Source organism: Trichechus manatus, unplaced genomic scaffold (genome assembly GCF_000243295.1).
Source record: "Trichechus manatus latirostris isolate Lorelei unplaced genomic scaffold, TriManLat1.0 scaffold00029, whole genome shotgun sequence".
In the NCBI taxonomy this organism is placed as follows: domain Eukaryota; kingdom Metazoa; phylum Chordata; class Mammalia; order Sirenia; family Trichechidae; genus Trichechus; species Trichechus manatus.
Window position 1 is genome coordinate 18,560,651 of NW_004443965.1, and position 17,872 is coordinate 18,578,522.

At 41.8% G+C, this 17,872-nt stretch overlaps 1 protein-coding gene across 1 annotated transcript in view; it reads right to left on the reverse strand.

The window, feature by feature from the left end:
- The window catches only part of RGS7BP (regulator of G protein signaling 7 binding protein), a 140,102-nt gene extending 125,386 nt beyond the window's left edge, over positions 1 to 14,716 (reverse strand). The window contains exons 1-2 of the mRNA XM_004374549.2: positions 14,007 to 14,716; positions 12,936 to 13,102 (exon numbers count right to left, since the gene is read on the reverse strand). Coding sequence (XP_004374606.1) covers positions 12,936 to 13,102; positions 14,007 to 14,171 — 332 coding nt within the window. The 5' untranslated portion in view covers positions 14,172 to 14,716. The remainder of the gene's footprint in view (positions 1 to 12,935; positions 13,103 to 14,006) is intronic.
- Positions 14,717 to 17,872: the final 3,156 nt, after the last annotated feature.

Consider the following 17,872-nt stretch of genomic DNA (forward strand, 5'->3'; position numbering starts at 1 on the left):
AAAAAAAAGGAATGAACAAACAAACCAAGAAGGAAATGGGAAGGAAGAAGCAGTAGATGCTTAGAGATCTGCTTCCATTTCTTTATCTCCCACCCTAGCACCCCTTTCCTCACTTCTATCCAAGCTCCCGACCCTGCCTGTCTCCCCAGCTTTGATAGATATCCTATCCTAGGCCTCAGGAAGCATCACTTTGACTTAGAAATTAGGAGATTCTTGATCTCATTAGACAGCTAGTATGGAGACAGATGTATGTACATTAGATCACAAAACTTGGAGGCAGGGAAGCCACATGACACAGTCCTGGCCAATGAGATATTCATGGAAAAGGCTTCTGAGGAAATTCTTTAAAAAGGGGTATGCTTAACGGGCTTACGTCTTTGCCTTTTGCTCTCTGCCTTCCCTACTTGCCTGGAACATGGACACAATTTCTGGAGCTCCAACAGTAATCTGGGACCTGAGGAAAAGGCCTTGGAGTACTAGAGAAATCGTAGCCCTGATATATTTGATAGCTCATGAACAAATGCTTGCAACTCCCTTCCCCATACACATTTATATATGTTTAAGTCTCTAAAGTCTGGTATCTGTTACTTGCAGCTGAAGACAATTCTTAACTGATAATTTAATCTTCTTTCTGTTCCTCAGACATGCCAAGGTCAGTTCATTTTAGGGTCTTTACAATTGTTGTCCTCTTTGCCCAAAATGCTTTTCTCTCAGACTGTCATATAACTGGTCCCATTCTTAGAGTCAGATATCAAGTTAGAATGCTACCTTCTCAGAAGGGCCTTTCTGACCACTCTATCTGAAAATCACTACCCGTACTGCATCATCCTTTAATAATATCATCCTGTTTTATTTTCTTCATTATATTTATCACTATCTGAAATACTCTCTTTTGCTTCTTTATTTTTAGTCACCCCCTACCATGAATGCAGGGGCCTTCTCTATTTTGTTCCAAGCTGTTACGTCTCTAGCACCAAGAACAGCACACGGTACATGGTAGGTGCTCTATGAATAGATTCCCATAAAGGGAGATGGCTTCCAGAGGTGGACAAAATATATATTTCACCATAGAAAATTGTGTCATATATGTTGAATAGGCTTATAATTTAGGGAATTAGGTACTAAATACTGTTATGGCCTAACTACTATTTATAACATTGTTTATATGGGTTAATGAGTTTCAGGTTCAATTTCCCCTAATTAGCTCATTATAATCTTGACCATAGATCATCTTGCAGTTTATTCCCTAGTTTAGAAAACCCTGACTCCCTGAGTTTCCCAGTTGCCTCCCCACCTTTTATTACTAATAGCTCATTAGATTTTAACTCCTTTATGAATTTTTTCTTCAATTTATCAGAAGTGGTTTAAAATTTTTTTTAAAAAGTATCCACTCAGTCTCAGATTTTTAAAAAATCGATTTCTTGTGTGCCACTACTTCTACTCTTTGCAGGTCCTATCCTGTTTCACATGCTGTCTTCTCAAAATTGTACACAAGCCCTTTCAAAGCCACCTTGCCTAACTTCTTGCCTTCCCAAATAGGTTCCTGAACCTCATATCTCTTCAATGGGTCCATTTTTAAAAAGCAAAATGTCTTCTCTTTAATCCTTTTGAGACCCTTCCTCTTTTCCAGTTTTCGGTTTGAGGAGTATGGCAGAATGATGAGACTGCAAGTAAGATCAGGACATTCAGGAAAGTGAATTTTTTTTTCTTTTAATGGATAAAGAGTATCCCCTTACATTTAGAAACCATCTATAGAGACTGGTAGAATACTGTCATCCTGTAACATACATGGTAAGAATAAAAAGTAGACCAGTTCGGTTAAGTAGTGAGCTTGAATGTTAAGTGGTAAAAGATAAGTCCTGAAATGCAGGTTGGGTACTGTGACAGAGTTGCCTCCCAACGTCCACATCTCCCTTTTCCTTAGTAATAAAGCTGTGGTTTTATTTAAGATGGCGGTGCCAAAAGAGTATTTTCCCAGTTTCCTTCGTAATTAGGTGTGACCAAGTGATGCAATTTTAGAAGAAGTTTTGTGGGGGACTGCTTACAGAGAGTTGACTCAGGGGGGAAGTGTGGCCTTTTGCCTTTCATCCTTCTTCTAGTCTGGAAATTGGACTGATAGCTGGAGCTCCTGCAGTAATCTTATGTCATAAAGTGAGCTGAGGATGGAAGCCATAAACTAAGAACGGGCGACAAAACTGATTTCATGGAGTCACCACACCAGTTTTGGATTTCCCATTCTTGGGCTTCCCTTTTTATGAGAGAATAAACCCTGGTATCTTTAAATAACTGCTATTTTGAACTGTTTGCTAAATGTAGCCAAATATGATACTGTTTGATACACAGTCTCATTTGGGGAGCTTTTAAAAATATTCCAGTGCCTAGGCTACAACCCATACCAATTAAATCAGAAACTCTGGGGATGGTACTCAAGCATCAGTATTTTTTTTTTTAAAGCTCCCCAGGTGATTCCAATGTGCAGCTGAAGTTGGAATCATTGTTTGAGTCCAATAGACTTCATATTTAGCATGGTTGGTAATCTCTTGGGGCATGCAGTGGTGCTTGTTAAAAATTCAGAATTCTAGCCCTTACTCCCCAGGGATTTTTGGTTCTTTAGGTCTGAGAGAGCCTCATGTGATTGTGATACAGGTGATCTCAGGATTACATTTGAAGAAACACTGATTTAGGCAATGAGGAATCTTTGGAGGTTTTAAAGCAGAGAAATGGCATGATCAGAGGAGAGTTTTAGGAGGATTAGTCTGGATGTAGTGAATAAGTTGAAAAGAAGAGATGAGAGACTGCAGGCAAGGGGACTAATTGGGAAATACTGCAAGAGTTGATGCTGAGGGGATACAATTTTGAAATAAGATGGTGGCCAGAGAAATGGGACAAATAAGGAGACGTATAATAGACATTGCAAAAGATAAAACAGTATAGGACTTAGTAACTGCTGGGATATGGAGTGGAGGGAACTTGAAGATTTTTATTCATAGTGACTGAAGAATACACTGGGGGCTTGACTTCATCTGGGTTGGTATGTATTCCCCCCTTTTGCTTGAACTCAGTTAAAGTGAAGTAGAGTACTACTTTACTATATATCTACAACTGCAAAAGGTGTTGATTTTTGTCAATCTGATTGTATCTCGAGTTTTCCAATAGTTTGGAAACATTTATTTGCTAAATCAGCCCTTCTATTTAAAGACTCAGACACTTTATCCTAACAAGAGTCCATTTCACAAATAAATTTAGTATTTGTTTATACACACACACATATATGTATATAGATAAGCAATTAAATGTTTTTCATGAGAGTTTTACTATTTTAAAAAAATCATGTAGAGCAAAGGAAACAACTTGAGTGGCATTACAGTTACTGCTATAGAGATGTGCTTCATATAGTTATCTTTCTGGAATGAGATACAACTGAACTATCAAGAGCTAAAGTTCAAAAATGGTTTTAAAAGGTGATCTCAATGGTAAATAATTATTTAATTATTCAATATAAAGCCACCAAACAGACAGATGTTATGGTGATAGTTTTATCAAGTAACCTCAATTAATCATAATTGTTTTATGAGTAATTCTAAAATATACACTGCCCACTCATTCACTGTAATAATGAACATCTACTCTTTAGAAACTGATTTTAGCTATGATCTTGAAGTTCTCTGTTATTTAAAAACCAACACATTGGTTTTAGAATTACAAACCAGAAAAAAAAATTAAGAATCAAATGTAACAGAACTATCATATAGTGTAAGTTAATCTAATTTCTCAATTCTTACTAGTCTGTGGAAAGACATGATTTCTTTTAATATAGGTTTGAAAATGCCGAATTTAATAAACAAAAAAGATGTACCTATGAAGTATCACTGAGCTTGGCACTCAGGGTGCAAAGATGAATAAAACACAGTCTTGCTCTCATGCACTTCACAGCATAAATAATGAAGTGACAATGAATTGTCCTAAAGTCATTTTAGATTTAATTTTCTCTCTAATTGGACAATCTAGAAGAAACGTTAACAAGGGGAAAGTCATTAGATCTGTTCAAAACAGACAAAGGCTAAACTTCAATAGGCAATGAGAGGGCGCTTGTCTAGATTCCATGTCACATTTAGTTCAGTTGCTAATAATAGTACCTTCTTCTGTGTGTGTGTGTGACCAAAGGGGTGTTTTATTTTTCTAATTTCATTGCCAACACATGCATTTTTATACTACAGTTTTTATTCTTTTTGATAATCCAACTATCCATCTTTGGTCAGTGGGAGTTCCTTAGGTTGGTTCCTGTGTCCCTCTGACATGACCCCATTTGTATTGGATGTCTTCCTTGCTTTCTGGCACAACAAAATGTCCCTGACTTTTGTGAATTTCTAGTCCCAGAAGTATAAGCAGCTGTTTCTCCTTATTGCCCTGGTACCTTTTAGGGGAAAGTTGTACCAAACTTTAAAACTTTTATTTTTAATTGTGGTAAATATATATTTATATATATGAAATAAAATCTTTGCTATTTCAACATTTTTTTACACATATAATTCAATGATGTTAATTACGTTCATCATGTTGTGCAACCATCTGGGGTGAGTCAGAACCTTGCCACTTGCTCTAGAGTATGCTTATGGGTCTTTAACCAACAGCCTTAGCTCCACTAAGGGACCACTACCTGCTCAGTTCTTCCATCCAGATCAAGAGAAAGGGACTGTCTCACTGGTGGTTTGACCAAGTGCCTCCCCTCCTTTCTCCAGTATTCTCTCCTTCAGGTGGATTTTTGTTCCAACTTCAGATAAAAACAGTTGCTCTCAAGGTGATTCCAACTCATGGTGACCTTACATGTGTCAAAGCAGGACTGTGTTCCACAAGGTTTTCAATGGTTGATTTTTTGGAAGTAGATCTCCAGGCCTTTCTTCCAAAGCAACTCTGTGTGAACTCAGACTGCCAGTCTTTCGGTTAGCAGCTGAGTGTGTCAGCCATTTGCATCACAGGGCTCCCCACCTTCGGATACTAGTAACTAAATTGGTTACCGCAGAGTGCTAACCATATTGAGGGTTCAGTACCTTTGTGAATACATCCATTTCATCCCGAAAACATTCTATTCCATGGTCGCAAACCCCACCCCTAATATGAACTACAATCTTTCAAATGATAAAACATTGGGCATTGGGAGTTTTTGTTAGAAAGTGTAGGGAGCTATGTGGATGGCTCTAGGCAGAACATCACCCCCGCTGGGCAAAATAACCCAAAGTACAAGTTCTATTGCAGATGGGTCTAGGGAATTGTTCTCCTAGCCTTCCTCTGATGGAAAGCATATACTTTTTGTGTAGATATACCATGCCTTTCATTATTTGGCTAGTAGTGAGTGTTATACGCATTTAAAAGCAAAAACATTTGTGATAGGAAGGGGAAATAAAAAACATAGTGGAAGAATGGCATGTGTGCTAACCACAAGCCTCTTTTATTAACAGCAGAGGGTATTGCTGCCCAGCTAAGACCTCCTCCATCTGTGGATCAAAGAAAGCTGAGAGAGCTGCCTCCACAGTCATCAAGCTCTATTCTCCTACTCTTGTTGTTGCTAGCTACTGTAGGGTCAGCCCCCAACTCATGGCAACCGCAACACAACAGATTGAAACACTGTCTTGTCCTGAACCATCCTGATGATGAGTTGTGGATTGGACCATTGTGATCCATAGGGTTTTTATTGGCTGATTTACAGAAGTAGATGGCCAGGCCTTTCTTCCTAGTCCATCTTTGCCTGGAAACTCTGCTGAAACCAGTTCATCATCATAGCAACATACAAGCTGCCACTGACAGATAAATTGCCTGGATCTCCCACACAGGAGATGAGAACTCTACCACTGAGCCGCCACTCTCCTACTCTACCACCCCACATAACTGCTGCAGCCTCAGCCAAAATGGTGAAAGGGAGCATTACTGATTGAGCTGCAAGTCTCTATTCTCTATTCTCCTCCTCACTCTCCCACCTTGCAACTTCCTGGCAAACAGAACAAGGGAGTAGGCAAGATACCAGCTAGAAGTGAGACTAGAAAAAATGAGCAGAAAAATCAAATAGGAATCAAATAAAAATAAATGAAACAAAAAAATAGAAGCGAGAGATGGAAGGAAAGAAAGGAAATATATAGACATGGCTGGTCAGGAAAATAATTTCTGGAGAGAGAAACCTGAATCTGTGGTTTTGGATCTCTGGGATATTTATCACATTGCCACAGAAAACCATTAGAAAATTCAGATTCTTCTTGTGAACGTAGTATGTTCACATCCTAACAAATTATTTTTGGAATTCAATCATCAAACTTCCTCCATGGTGCTTAATTTTTCATACCTCAGCTCTGTAAACAAAGTCTGTGTGATTCTACATGGGTTAATATAGAACACTGGAAAGATGAAGCCAGAAGATTCAGAGGTCATTCAATTCAACCCTCTCCCGGTGGTGTAGAGAGAATTTAACAGGCTTGTCCAATAGCACACAGTCTGTAGCAGAACTAGGTCAAAAGATAAATATTATATGATCTATGAAGAATCTAGGCTGATTTATACAAAGAAAATGTTTCTAAGCTTAACCATTTTTGAGTCCTCACATCTCCATATTATTTTAAGTTATTCAAGAAAAGGCCTTCTGATAGCTATCTTAATTATCTAGTGTTACGATAACAAAAAATACCACAAGTGGGTAGCTTTAACAAACAGAAATTTATTTTCTCACAGTTTAGGAGGCTAGAAGTCTGATTCAGGGTACCAGCTCTAGGGGAAGGCTTTCTCTCTCTGTCTGCTCTAGAGGAAAGTCCTGCTCCTGGGTGATCTTCATGTGGCTTGGCATCTCTCTTACCCTATCTCTGCTTCCTCGCTTGCTTGTTTAATCTCTTTTTATATCTCAAGAGAGATTGACTCAATATACACCCTATACTAATCCTGCCTCATTAACATAAAAAAGACAACCCATTCCCAAATGGGATTATAACCCCAAGCAACAGGGGCAGATTATCAAATAAGCAAGTAAGCACTGTGCTTACCTTGCTTACCAGATCATCTGTAGTGAACAATTTCACACGAGTTTCACCACATCTACTAATCTGCAGTGAATTTGTTCAGATTAGTAAATTAGCTCAAGTAAGCCTGTGCTTACCTTGCTTCCTGGGTCATCTGCTGCTGTCAGGGATCGTAAATTTGAAAAGAGGCTTTGATTCTGTAGGAAGGTGCTATGGGGTTGGGAGAGAGATAGATGCCAGTCATATCTAGATGCAAAATCTTTGATGTGTTGAAAAAATATGAAATTGTTCACTACAGATGAGCTGGTAAGCAAGGTAAGCATTGTGCTTACTTTCCCTATTGGATAATCCGCCCCTGCCAGGCATACAGGTTAGGGTTTACAATACATATTCTGGGGGGACATAATTCAGTCCATAACAACAGCCGTCTGGGAAACCTCGACCTAGAAAACTCCTCAGAACATAATGTAAGAAATCAAGGTAAACAAAGATTTATTCTAACCAATATATTTTTTTGAGAAATATTTGATGGATTAATGTCTTAAATGTATCTTGACAACCTGAATTTCAAATGTTTTATTAATAATTAAAGTAACACTAATCTGCACTTAATACTAGCTATCACACACATAGAATTTACTCTATGCTAGAAAGTCTTCTAAGTGTTTGATGGATGTTAACTTACTCGATCTTCACAATACCGTATGATTTGGTCCCATTATTTATTAAGTCTATTTTGCTGATTTGGGAAGCCAAGGCATCGAGGGAAAATACCTTTGCCTAACTTCATACTGTTCGTGAATGGTAGTGCTAAGATTTGAACACTGGCAGTCAGGCCTCAAAATCTATATACTTAACCACTGTACTATTGCCACTCACCACTCTGTGAAACAGTATTTACATTAATAGACACTTGTCTCCCTAGTCAGTGGTAAAGCCAGGATTTTTCCAGGTTTAATCTGACTTCTCATGGAGATCCTATAGGGCAGAGTAGAACTGCCCCATAAGATTTCCAAGGCTGTAATCTTTACAGAAGCAGATGGCTACCTCTTTCTCCTGCAGAGCGGCTGGTGGATTCAAAGCACCAGTCTTTCAGTCAGCAGCTGATCACTTAACCACTTTGCCACCAGAGCTCCTTGTGTTGGAATGGACTCCATGGCAATGGGTTAATTAACTTATAGTCAATGCTCCTTCCCATCACATTATTCTGTCTTTCACATTATCGTATTTAAGCCTCATTTTAAAGATCTTGAGTAAATTCTTCTACATTTTGAATTTCTTTAGTGGCCACTAACAAAAGGTGGCAGTGTAAGGAAGATCAGTCCAACTCAGACAGCTTTGGTCTCCACAGTATCAGCCTAGGAATGGAAATCCTAACCACTAGCCCACCAGCATAAACTCCCAGGGATTGCTAGAGGGTGCTGGCTCATCTGAGTCACTCCTGCCCTGCGTGCTGTGCTCTGGAGGTGGTAGGGTCAATGGAACAGGCATTAGACCAGGAATGAGACCGAGTTCTCATCTTAGAGCAGCCTCAGACTGGCAGGGTGCCATCTGTGTGCTGGGCACCATGCTCCCTTAATCTTCTCAACTATCCCATGAGTGGGCATGACAACCCCTAGTTTACAGAGGAGGGAATTGACATTGAGAAAGTTAAGTAATTCCACCAAGGTCACAAAAGCCAGTATTCAGCCCAGGTCTGCCTGACTCCAAAGTCTTCACTTTTACTCTACAAAGTTGTCTCTAAATCACCTAAATGCCCTGAACCTCAGATTCCTCAAAAATAAAACAAGGAGATTGTGTTAAATCAGTACTCTATGTGCCATAGAACCCTATGGATTCCTTGAAGGGAAAGTGCCTCAGAAGTCACTTTGGGAAGGAATTCCAAGGAAACAGGGAATCAGACCACTCTCCCCATCCCCTAATCCTACCCCCACCCCCACCCCACCACCCCGGCCATACATGCACCAAACAGAGCGAAGCAATCCCACTCTGACCAACCTGCCTTATAAATTTGGCTTTCCATATTCAGATTGAAGAGAGAATTCTTCTGTTAAAAAAGTTTGGGGACTACTCTACCAAGTGATCTTTAAGTCCCGTTTGGAAGAGAATCAGAGTCACGAACATATAAAAACTTTGGTAAATCAAGTGTCAGAAGGGAAGCTGGATTCACTTGGCTGAGCCTGTCCAGAAAACATTTGGTGGCTTTGAAAGAAAAGGCTATGGCTGAACTTCTGCTGATGGAAACACAATTTGAGAACACGTTTGGATAGTGTCTGTGAAGACAGACTGCCTACCCAGGGCCAATTAATGATGAGCACAGTCTGAGTTGTCTTCTCTTGTGGTGGCCATCCCTTAAGGGTTTCAACTGGTCAGGGATGAAAGGATCTCAGCATTTGTTGACTTGTTTAATTCTAACTTATCATTTTTCTCTTCCTCTCTATCTTGCCTAATCCTCTTTTTACCCTGTCCTCCTCCTGTCCTGTCTCCCTTCTCTGGCCCCAAAGCCAGCTGGCAGACAAGAAAGGGGGGGTCTGGGTTGGTAAGAAGTAAGTGAATTCATTTACTCCTTTGAGTCTTGCCTTTTCGCTACCTATATTCCTGTACAGAGCAAAGCATTAGTGTTTGGATGACAACTACTGGGCTGGCATCTTGATGGATGCATGGAAAGCCAAGTTTCATTTCCCTCTATCCCTATAGATCACACGCCTTTAATCAAAGATGATGTATATAGAAATGAATAAAGCTAACGAAAGGCCAAGTGCTAATCATAGTGATCATATCTTAAAAAACAAAAAAAACACAGATTTATTGAGGTACACTTTACATACCATAAAATTCACTCATTTTAAGTGTTCCATTCAACAATTTTTAGTAAATATACAGAGTTGTATAGCCATCACCACAAACCAATTTGAGAACATTTCCATCACCCCCAAAAAATCCCTTAAGCTCATTTTCAGGTACTCCCTGTTTCTACCCCAAGCCCTAGGTATCCACTGATCTACTTTTGTCTCTAGATTTTTTTTTTTCTGAATATTTCATATAAATTAAATCATATAACATGGAGTCTTTTGTGACTGGCATCTTTCACTTAGTGTAATGTTTTTGAGGTTCATCTATGTTGCAGCACGTATCAGGACTTCATTCCTTTACACATAACGCCTTTTTGAATGGCAGCATTATATACAGGAATCATACAAACCTGGGGTTGAATCACAGCACTACCACTTCTTAGCTGTACGACTTTGAGGTTAAGTTCCTTAACTTATCTAAAACTCATTTGTAGAATAAGGATAATAATCCCTCCCTCAGAGGACTGTTCTATGAATTAGTTGAATTGTGCCGGCAAATACTAGACACTCAAGAAATCCAGTCTTGGCTTGACGGAGACTGGAGGGACCCTGGAAGACATGGCCCCCAGACTTTCTGTTAGCCCAAAACTAAAACCATTCCCAAGGTCAACTCTTCAGACAAAGATTAGACTGGACTATGGGACATAAAATGATACTGGTGAAGCGTGTCTTCTTAGCTCAAGTAGATAAATGAGACTAAATGGGCAGCTCCTGTCTGGAGGCGAGATGAGAAGGCAGAGAGGGTCAGGAGCTGCTTGAGTGGACATAGGAAATCCAGGGTGGAAAGGAGGAGTGTGCTGTCACAGTATAGGGAAAGCAACTAGGGTCACATAACAATGTGTGTATACATTTTTGTATGAGAAACTAACTTGTATTGTAAACTTTCACTTAAAGCACACACACACAGAAAAACAAAAGAAATCCATTCTTTTTCTCAGCACTCCCCAAGAATCTTTGCTTTTCTAAAATTCACCCCTGGTTCAAACTTTAAACTGAATCCTACAGCCTCCCTACTAGCCATCATATCAAGCTTAAAATGGGAGACCACATAACAAGCAATATCAGAGACAGAATTCCACCAAGAAGAATCACGACGTTCATTAATGGAGCCCAGATGGTGAGGACTAACAGGATTTCCTCCAATTACATTGCCATCATTTTTCATAAAGAAGGTTAAACTGTACTTAATTATTTTAAAGAGGAAAATGTGTCAAATTCTACCCTAGCACATTTTATGGAGTTGGTCTAACTTTTCTAAGTTCCAAAACACCATATTTACCCCACTCATTCTTATAAAACTACCCTCATTAACATCAACCCTCAGATAAGATGCAACCAAATAGTAAAGGTCCACAAACCCAGGGGTAAATAAAATCCACCTTGAGTTTTCAAAACTCCCCTTTAACCAATAGCTTCAGACTCTTTCTTCCCTAAACCTTTGGAAGAACTTGAATTTTAAGGTGTCGCAAAATAGACTGAATTGAAGTCCTTGTTTGTTTCTCTAGTCCACCTTCTCTGATTAGAACATGTCATCCATTTGAGTCTCAACTTAAAGGGATCCTGGATACAACTCTGGGATACAAAGTTTACAAAGATTCTACCCCCTTAGCCCTGAGTGTAAAGTTTTCTGTTCTGAACCTGCTCTTCTTTCTGAATCATTATTTCTCTGCAGTTTTGAATCCACCACTGCTCCCCTTCAGGAGCCCTGGTGGCGTGGTGGTTAGGAACTACAGCTGCTGCTCTCCTTCATGTTTTTGACTATTTCCCTTCCCTTCTTGTTTGGGATTTATCACAGCTACGTTTCTTCCCTGAATTTCCCTCCACCTCCACTGTCAGTGACACTCCCAGATTCACTTCCTATTAAGTACAGGGTAACAGTTAAAAAAAGAAAAGGACAACGCTCCTCAATATTTCTACTAAATAAAATAGGTTTGGAGCATATTTTATTTAACCCTCACTTGGAGGAGATTAGCACAGTGTATCTTCATCTATGACATAAAATAACTGTTGTCAAATGTAAACTAGTTATTAGGAGAGGCAACAAATGGCTTTGTAATCTTTACATACTAATAATAGTCACTATACATATTATTGGCATTAAATGTAACCAAGAGCGATACTCTCAAATTGGTAGATTAGATATATTCCCTACCAGTGATCAGTCTGCAACATTATAAAGTGTGCCTGACTAATTTGAGCTTTTATTATGACAAAATCATATTCACAGAGATAAACAGATGAGAGCTATATACAGACTAATTGGGCACTTACATTAATGTACTTATATAAGGATTTCTGTGTCTCTTTGCTGCAAGTACTTATCTTGAAAATAGGAACTGTTAACAAAATTCATGGCTAACTTTTTTCCCAATAGTGAGAGATGAGGAAGAAACGAATGGGGTCCCAGAAGACACATTTCTACTCATTATGTTATCACCTAAAATAGTCTTGGGAATCCATAAATGTGATAAAATAAATAAAAATAATTTGGGGGGCATCAACAGCTTAGGTTTAGTTAGATTTGTGAGTTTCCCCAGTCTTTAAAAAGATTTTTTTATGTTTAAACTGCCTTTCCATATCACTATAGTGAAGAGAGAATTTATAACCAAGACTTTATTTTAAGGATTTTATTTTAAGCATTATCATAGGAATTTATCTGATGGTATAAATAGTTTAGCAAATCTGGGATTTATGTAAGATTTTCTTCTCTACTGCACAGGTCTTTTGTTCAGCAGCTCGTGACAAAATCATCTTGAAGCACGTGGATTTAACCTTAGTTTCATCAAACATTCAGCGAAGAATGGTAAGCCCCAAATTCCAGTATATGGCCAGCATATTGAAAGTTAACTTTTAAAAATATCACTAAATGACCAAAAACTTCAAAGTATATTAAAAAATCACAGAACCTTTGGATTACGGTTTGGCATATAGTTTGTTTTTTAGCTCTCTAGAGAACCTTGATCTCAGGGTGATCAGTTAAAACCCCAAATTTGTAGAAACCCACTCTGAGGCCCTTGCCACCAAAAAGATCTGCCAACAGCCATGCATTATTTATATGAGTTAGCAAATAATGCCAAGAGTCTCCTACCCTGAGATGGCTGCAAGTTTTTGGTGTGCCTGACGGGCCATTTCACAGCCTTTGGTTCTCGTCTTGTGCATTTCCGCCCGGAGTGAGGGGCAGCTGACTGAGACATCCCCGATAGAAATGACCAGCTCTCGGTACAGGGCTACTTGTGTGTTGAACTCTTGAACAAGCTGCAAAAGAAGCAAATTTCTTTCACTAAACACTTATCATTAGAAAGTTTCCTACTTCGGTGTGCATAAACAGGGGCCTTCACTGACTCCTGATGGATGTCCCCAAATCTTCAGCTAAGGAGACTACAAACTGTTTAAAGCTTAAGCCACAAAGATGGCAAGTTCTCTTTGTCCAAGGCAAATGTTGATTTTTCATCACAGCAAGCTTGGTTACGGAAGCTCTGTTTCCAGACCTACTTTCTCCCATTGGTTCAGATTGTTTCTGAAGAGCAAGAACATATTTGAAGAGCTAACATGCCACTCCCAGGTCTCTAGAGAAAGATCCTGGGGACTCTGGCATAGACATTCCGCTCTACTTCTGCGAGGAGGTTGGATACGGATTTGAAGTTGCGTGAGGATAAAAACCAAAAGTAGGATGTAACAGGCAAACCATTCACCTCCCGCCGGGCCACTGAAGCTTTCCGGCTTTGGAGACGGAAAGGAAGACCCGCCACAGCCTCTGAGCTGGAACCTTCGTCCTCGCCGCAGCGCCCAGAGCGCCCTGTTTGGGTTTGTTTGCTACTGTCTCCCCACAAAGGCAGCACCCCCACATCCTCCCTCGCGGGTGAGCTAGCCAGTTCTCGGTGTCCTTTGCGTCCACCATTCTCCGAGAGGGGAGAAGCACGACCTGCAGCCGCTGACCCCCAAGACCCTTGCCGTGGCACTTTTCTACGCGGGGCCATTACGACCTGGGTGTCACCCTGAATTTGGAGGGCCACAGATTTAAAAATAGTGCACGTGCACGTGATCTACATAGAGGAGCTAAGGGTGGAGGAGTGGCTGGCACTCAAACAAACGATTAACACACACGACTCCCCCATCCCGTCTCCAAAAAAAAAAAAAAAAAGGCGCAGTTTTCACCCACCATCTTGCAGTCGTCCAGGGCTCGCTGGGTTTTGTGGGCGCTCTCGGAGCCGCTGCCCCTGCGCTCCCAATCCCCGCTCTGCAGCGGGGGCTTGCTGATCTGGAAAATCGAGGAGCGAGTGGACCGGCTGGGGCGCTTTTTGCGCCCATTCGGTGCAGAACTCATGCATACACATCCACTAAGCCGAAGCCGCTGGTGCAGTGCGCCCCGGCGCCGGCGGCCGGTGTTTGCCCTGCGCGCCGCGGCCAAGCAGCCGGAGCAGGGACACGGGACGCGCCGCTCACAGGGTTGGGGTTGGCTGCGCGGGTGGGTAACCTTCAGCTTGAAGGAGAGCAGGGGAAGCGCTGACTGTGCCGTACAGCATCGCTTCCACTAGCAGCGAGGAAGGGGCTCGGTCAAGTTCTGCTCAGCAGCATTGCGGGCCGTGTCCCAGGAGCAGGGCGCTGGCGCGGGCTCGCACAGCCTTCTCCTCGGCATGGATTGCAAGGCCGGGGGAGAAGGAACGCGCCGCCCGGCGGCTCCGAGTTTCCATTCAGATGGGGGAGCAGCTTTCAAAGCCTGCGCTACAAGGTGGGGAGTTGAGGGGTGTCGCTCTTGCTTTAATGTCTTCCCGCAGCGGCACTCGGTTTGTCTTCCCCCTCCTTCCCCAGTCTCCAGGCCTGGAAGGGCTGGCCGTCTCCAAAGCAAGCAATTGGCTCTAATCGGCTATCTTGATCCTTCGTCTCTACGGGCTCATCTGTTTGAGGATCCCAAATGAATCCGTGGCGGGACTGGCAGACGCAGAGAATCGGTCCGACTGACGTTCGCGGCCCCGCACATTGATAGGACCGCAATACTAATGTGATCCGTCCATACAGCGCCCCCACCCCCGACAGTTTATGCACTTATCCAATCAAATGCCCGGGAACATCAATTGCAATATTACTTCATCTGCTCTATTATTAGAAAGGAAAAGTGTCATCAGAGTGGAGCACATTGCCACATGCTGTGACCTAAACACGGATTTCAAATAAACCACTGTGTGGACTTGAGGCCCTTGCCTTCTGGAACTGTCTGGGGCCACAGATTATCAAAGCCCAGAATTAGGGGGGAGTGAGGTTTTTTGCTTCAAATGGAAGATCTCTTGGTAACAGAAAATGAAAGCTTTGTTTCCCTGTTGTTTGTTTTATCTTTGTTCAATGTGAGTAGGTGTGTGGGGCAGAATGCACAGAAGTTCAGTCAAATTGGTTCTCATCCCACTTCAGCTAATAAAGCTCTTGATCTTAAATTCCAGGGTCTCAGGACTCAGCTCTGATAGTTTCCCAATAGAAGCTTGAGCAAGTTTAAGAGCCAACAGTCCTTCCTGGACCTCAGAATGACTCTTGCATCCTTTATGAGACATTAATGACCTAGATACCAATGGAGCTATCCCAGGAAAAAGTAGAGAGGATACCAGCATGAAAGAGAAATGGGGTGATATCCTGGGCCATTTAAGACCACCTTTACCACTGACATCCGAAGATCCTGCAGGGAGTAAGAGGGAGTGGAGTGGGCATTCAACTCTAATGCTCTGAGAACAATTGTTGCCATGAATGATCCACTTGGAGTGGGCAGATAAAGGGGTCTGCCACAGGGAACTAGATATGTGTTAAAAAGCCTGATGAAAAACAAATCAAGTGTTTCTGGTCAATCTCTCAAGGGGGTATGGAGAATGCACAGGGAGGAAGGGCCAGAAATAGCCAAGAAGGCTTACACCTAAGGATGGTAGCTCCAGATTTTTTTTTTTTTTTTTTTACAAAAACAGGTAAACATATTGAGGTGGACATCTAAATGGATATTCAGCTTCATTTGCATAGTACTTCACAAAAGATTGAGAGTCAGTTGTTACTGTCAAAGAGTGTGGGGCACTACAGGGCAAGTCAGCACAACTGGACTAAACCAAAGCTGAGAAGTTTCCTGAATACCATCAAACACTTTAAATGACAGAGTAGCAGGGGTAGGGGTCTGGGGACCATGTTTTCAGGGGACATCTAGGTCAATTGGCATAACAAAGCTTATTAAGAAAATGTTCTGCATCCTACTTTTGTGAGTGGCGTCTGGGGTCGTAAAAGCTTGCAAGTGGCCATCTCAGATGCATCAATTGGTCCCAACCACCTGGAGTAAAGGAGAATGAAGAACACCAATGACACAAGGAAAGTAGTAGCCCAAGAGACAGAAAGGACCACATAAACCAGAGACTTCATCAGCCTGAGACCAGAAGAACTAGATGGTGCCCAGCTACCACCAGTGACTACCCTGACAGGGAACACAACAGAGAGTCACTGATGGAGCAGGAGAAAGGTGGAGTGCAGAACTCAAATTCTAGTAAGAAGACCAGACTTAATGGTCTGACTGAGACTGGAGGAATCCCGGAAAGCATGGCCCCTGGATTCTCTATCAGCCCAGAACTAAAACAATTTCTGAGGCCAACTCTTCAGACAGGGATTTGACTGGACTGTGGGACATAAAGGGATACTTGTGAGGAGTGTGCCTCTTAGCTCAAGTAGATACAAGAGGCTAAATGGGCAGCTTCTGTCCGGAGGTAAGATGGGAAGGCAGAGAGGGTTAGGAGCTGGTTGAATGGACATTGGGAATCAGGGGTGGAAAGGAGGAGTGTGCTGTCACAGTATGGGGAGATCAATTAGGGTCACATAACAATGTATGTATAAATTTTTGCATGGGAAAAAAAATAAAAAGAGTGTGTGGGGGGAGTGGGCAGGGGGAGATCAGCCCCACCCCCAGACTTCAGTGTGCTGCTGTCCTCCAGGTGTTTAGATGGCCCCCAGACCAGGGTGAAAAAGCCTCTTCTGGTGGCTGAACCTCCCTAAAGGTAGGAAGATAAAAGAGGCTAACCCTTAGCCTGCTCTCTGTCTGTTCTTTCCCTCAATATCAATTTTCTCTCTACTTCATGTGTGTAGGGAGGAGAAGGAGAGGTTGAGGAACATATCAGGAGGTTGGGACTTGGAGAGTGATGGAGGTGGTGGGGATGGTAAGGAGGAAGGCAACAGAAGGAGCTTACGGACTTTAAGAAGGGATGGATAATGGTTACTTATCAAGTGTTTGAGGTTCTGTGATATAAATCCCTTTCATTACCACTAACTACTCCCCATCTCAAACCTTCAAGAAAAGCCCACTATACCTCATGGTAAGTCATGCTTTGAAGAATAAAGAAAAGGGGCTGTGTTTCATGTGTACACAGACATAGGATGGAGAGAACAGGATACTGGCGGTCAGTCTGCTGGAAATCAGTTCCCACCCCTCTTTTATTGCAGCCCCCTTCTCTGCTGAAAAATACTGACTGCCACCAGGTTTGAGCATTTCAAAGCTTCTCAGTAGTAGGCTTCTACTCCAGCTACAACCATCTGGTTTCTACTCCCCCTTTCTTCTGCCTAAAGACAATTTCAACAAATTAAAAGAAAAAAGGCAACACAATTGCACTGCCCTGTTTCTATGCCATAGTATTTGTGGGAGGTGGGAGAAGGTGAGGTAAAAAGGAACTAAATGGGTCAAACGTAATGTCATGTTTGAAGGACTACAGACTTGGAAACCCATTGGGGGATTAAGGGGAAATTGTCGTTTGCAGGGGCCCCTTGGCCTTCCCTGATACACAGTCCAAGCCATTTTCCTGAGATGGGAGAAAAACAGCATCAATCCCAGAGCTGTCTCTCCCAGCGACAAATGCTGTAATCAGAATAGCAGCAGGCAGGCTTAGTTCCCTCACCTTCCCCCACATTCATAACAGCATGAATTTACATTCCTGGGGCTGTCTGACTGCCAAGTAGAAGGGTAAAGTGCAGTTGGAAATCCCAACAATACGGGAACATTTTCTGGTTATCCAGGCTCGATTT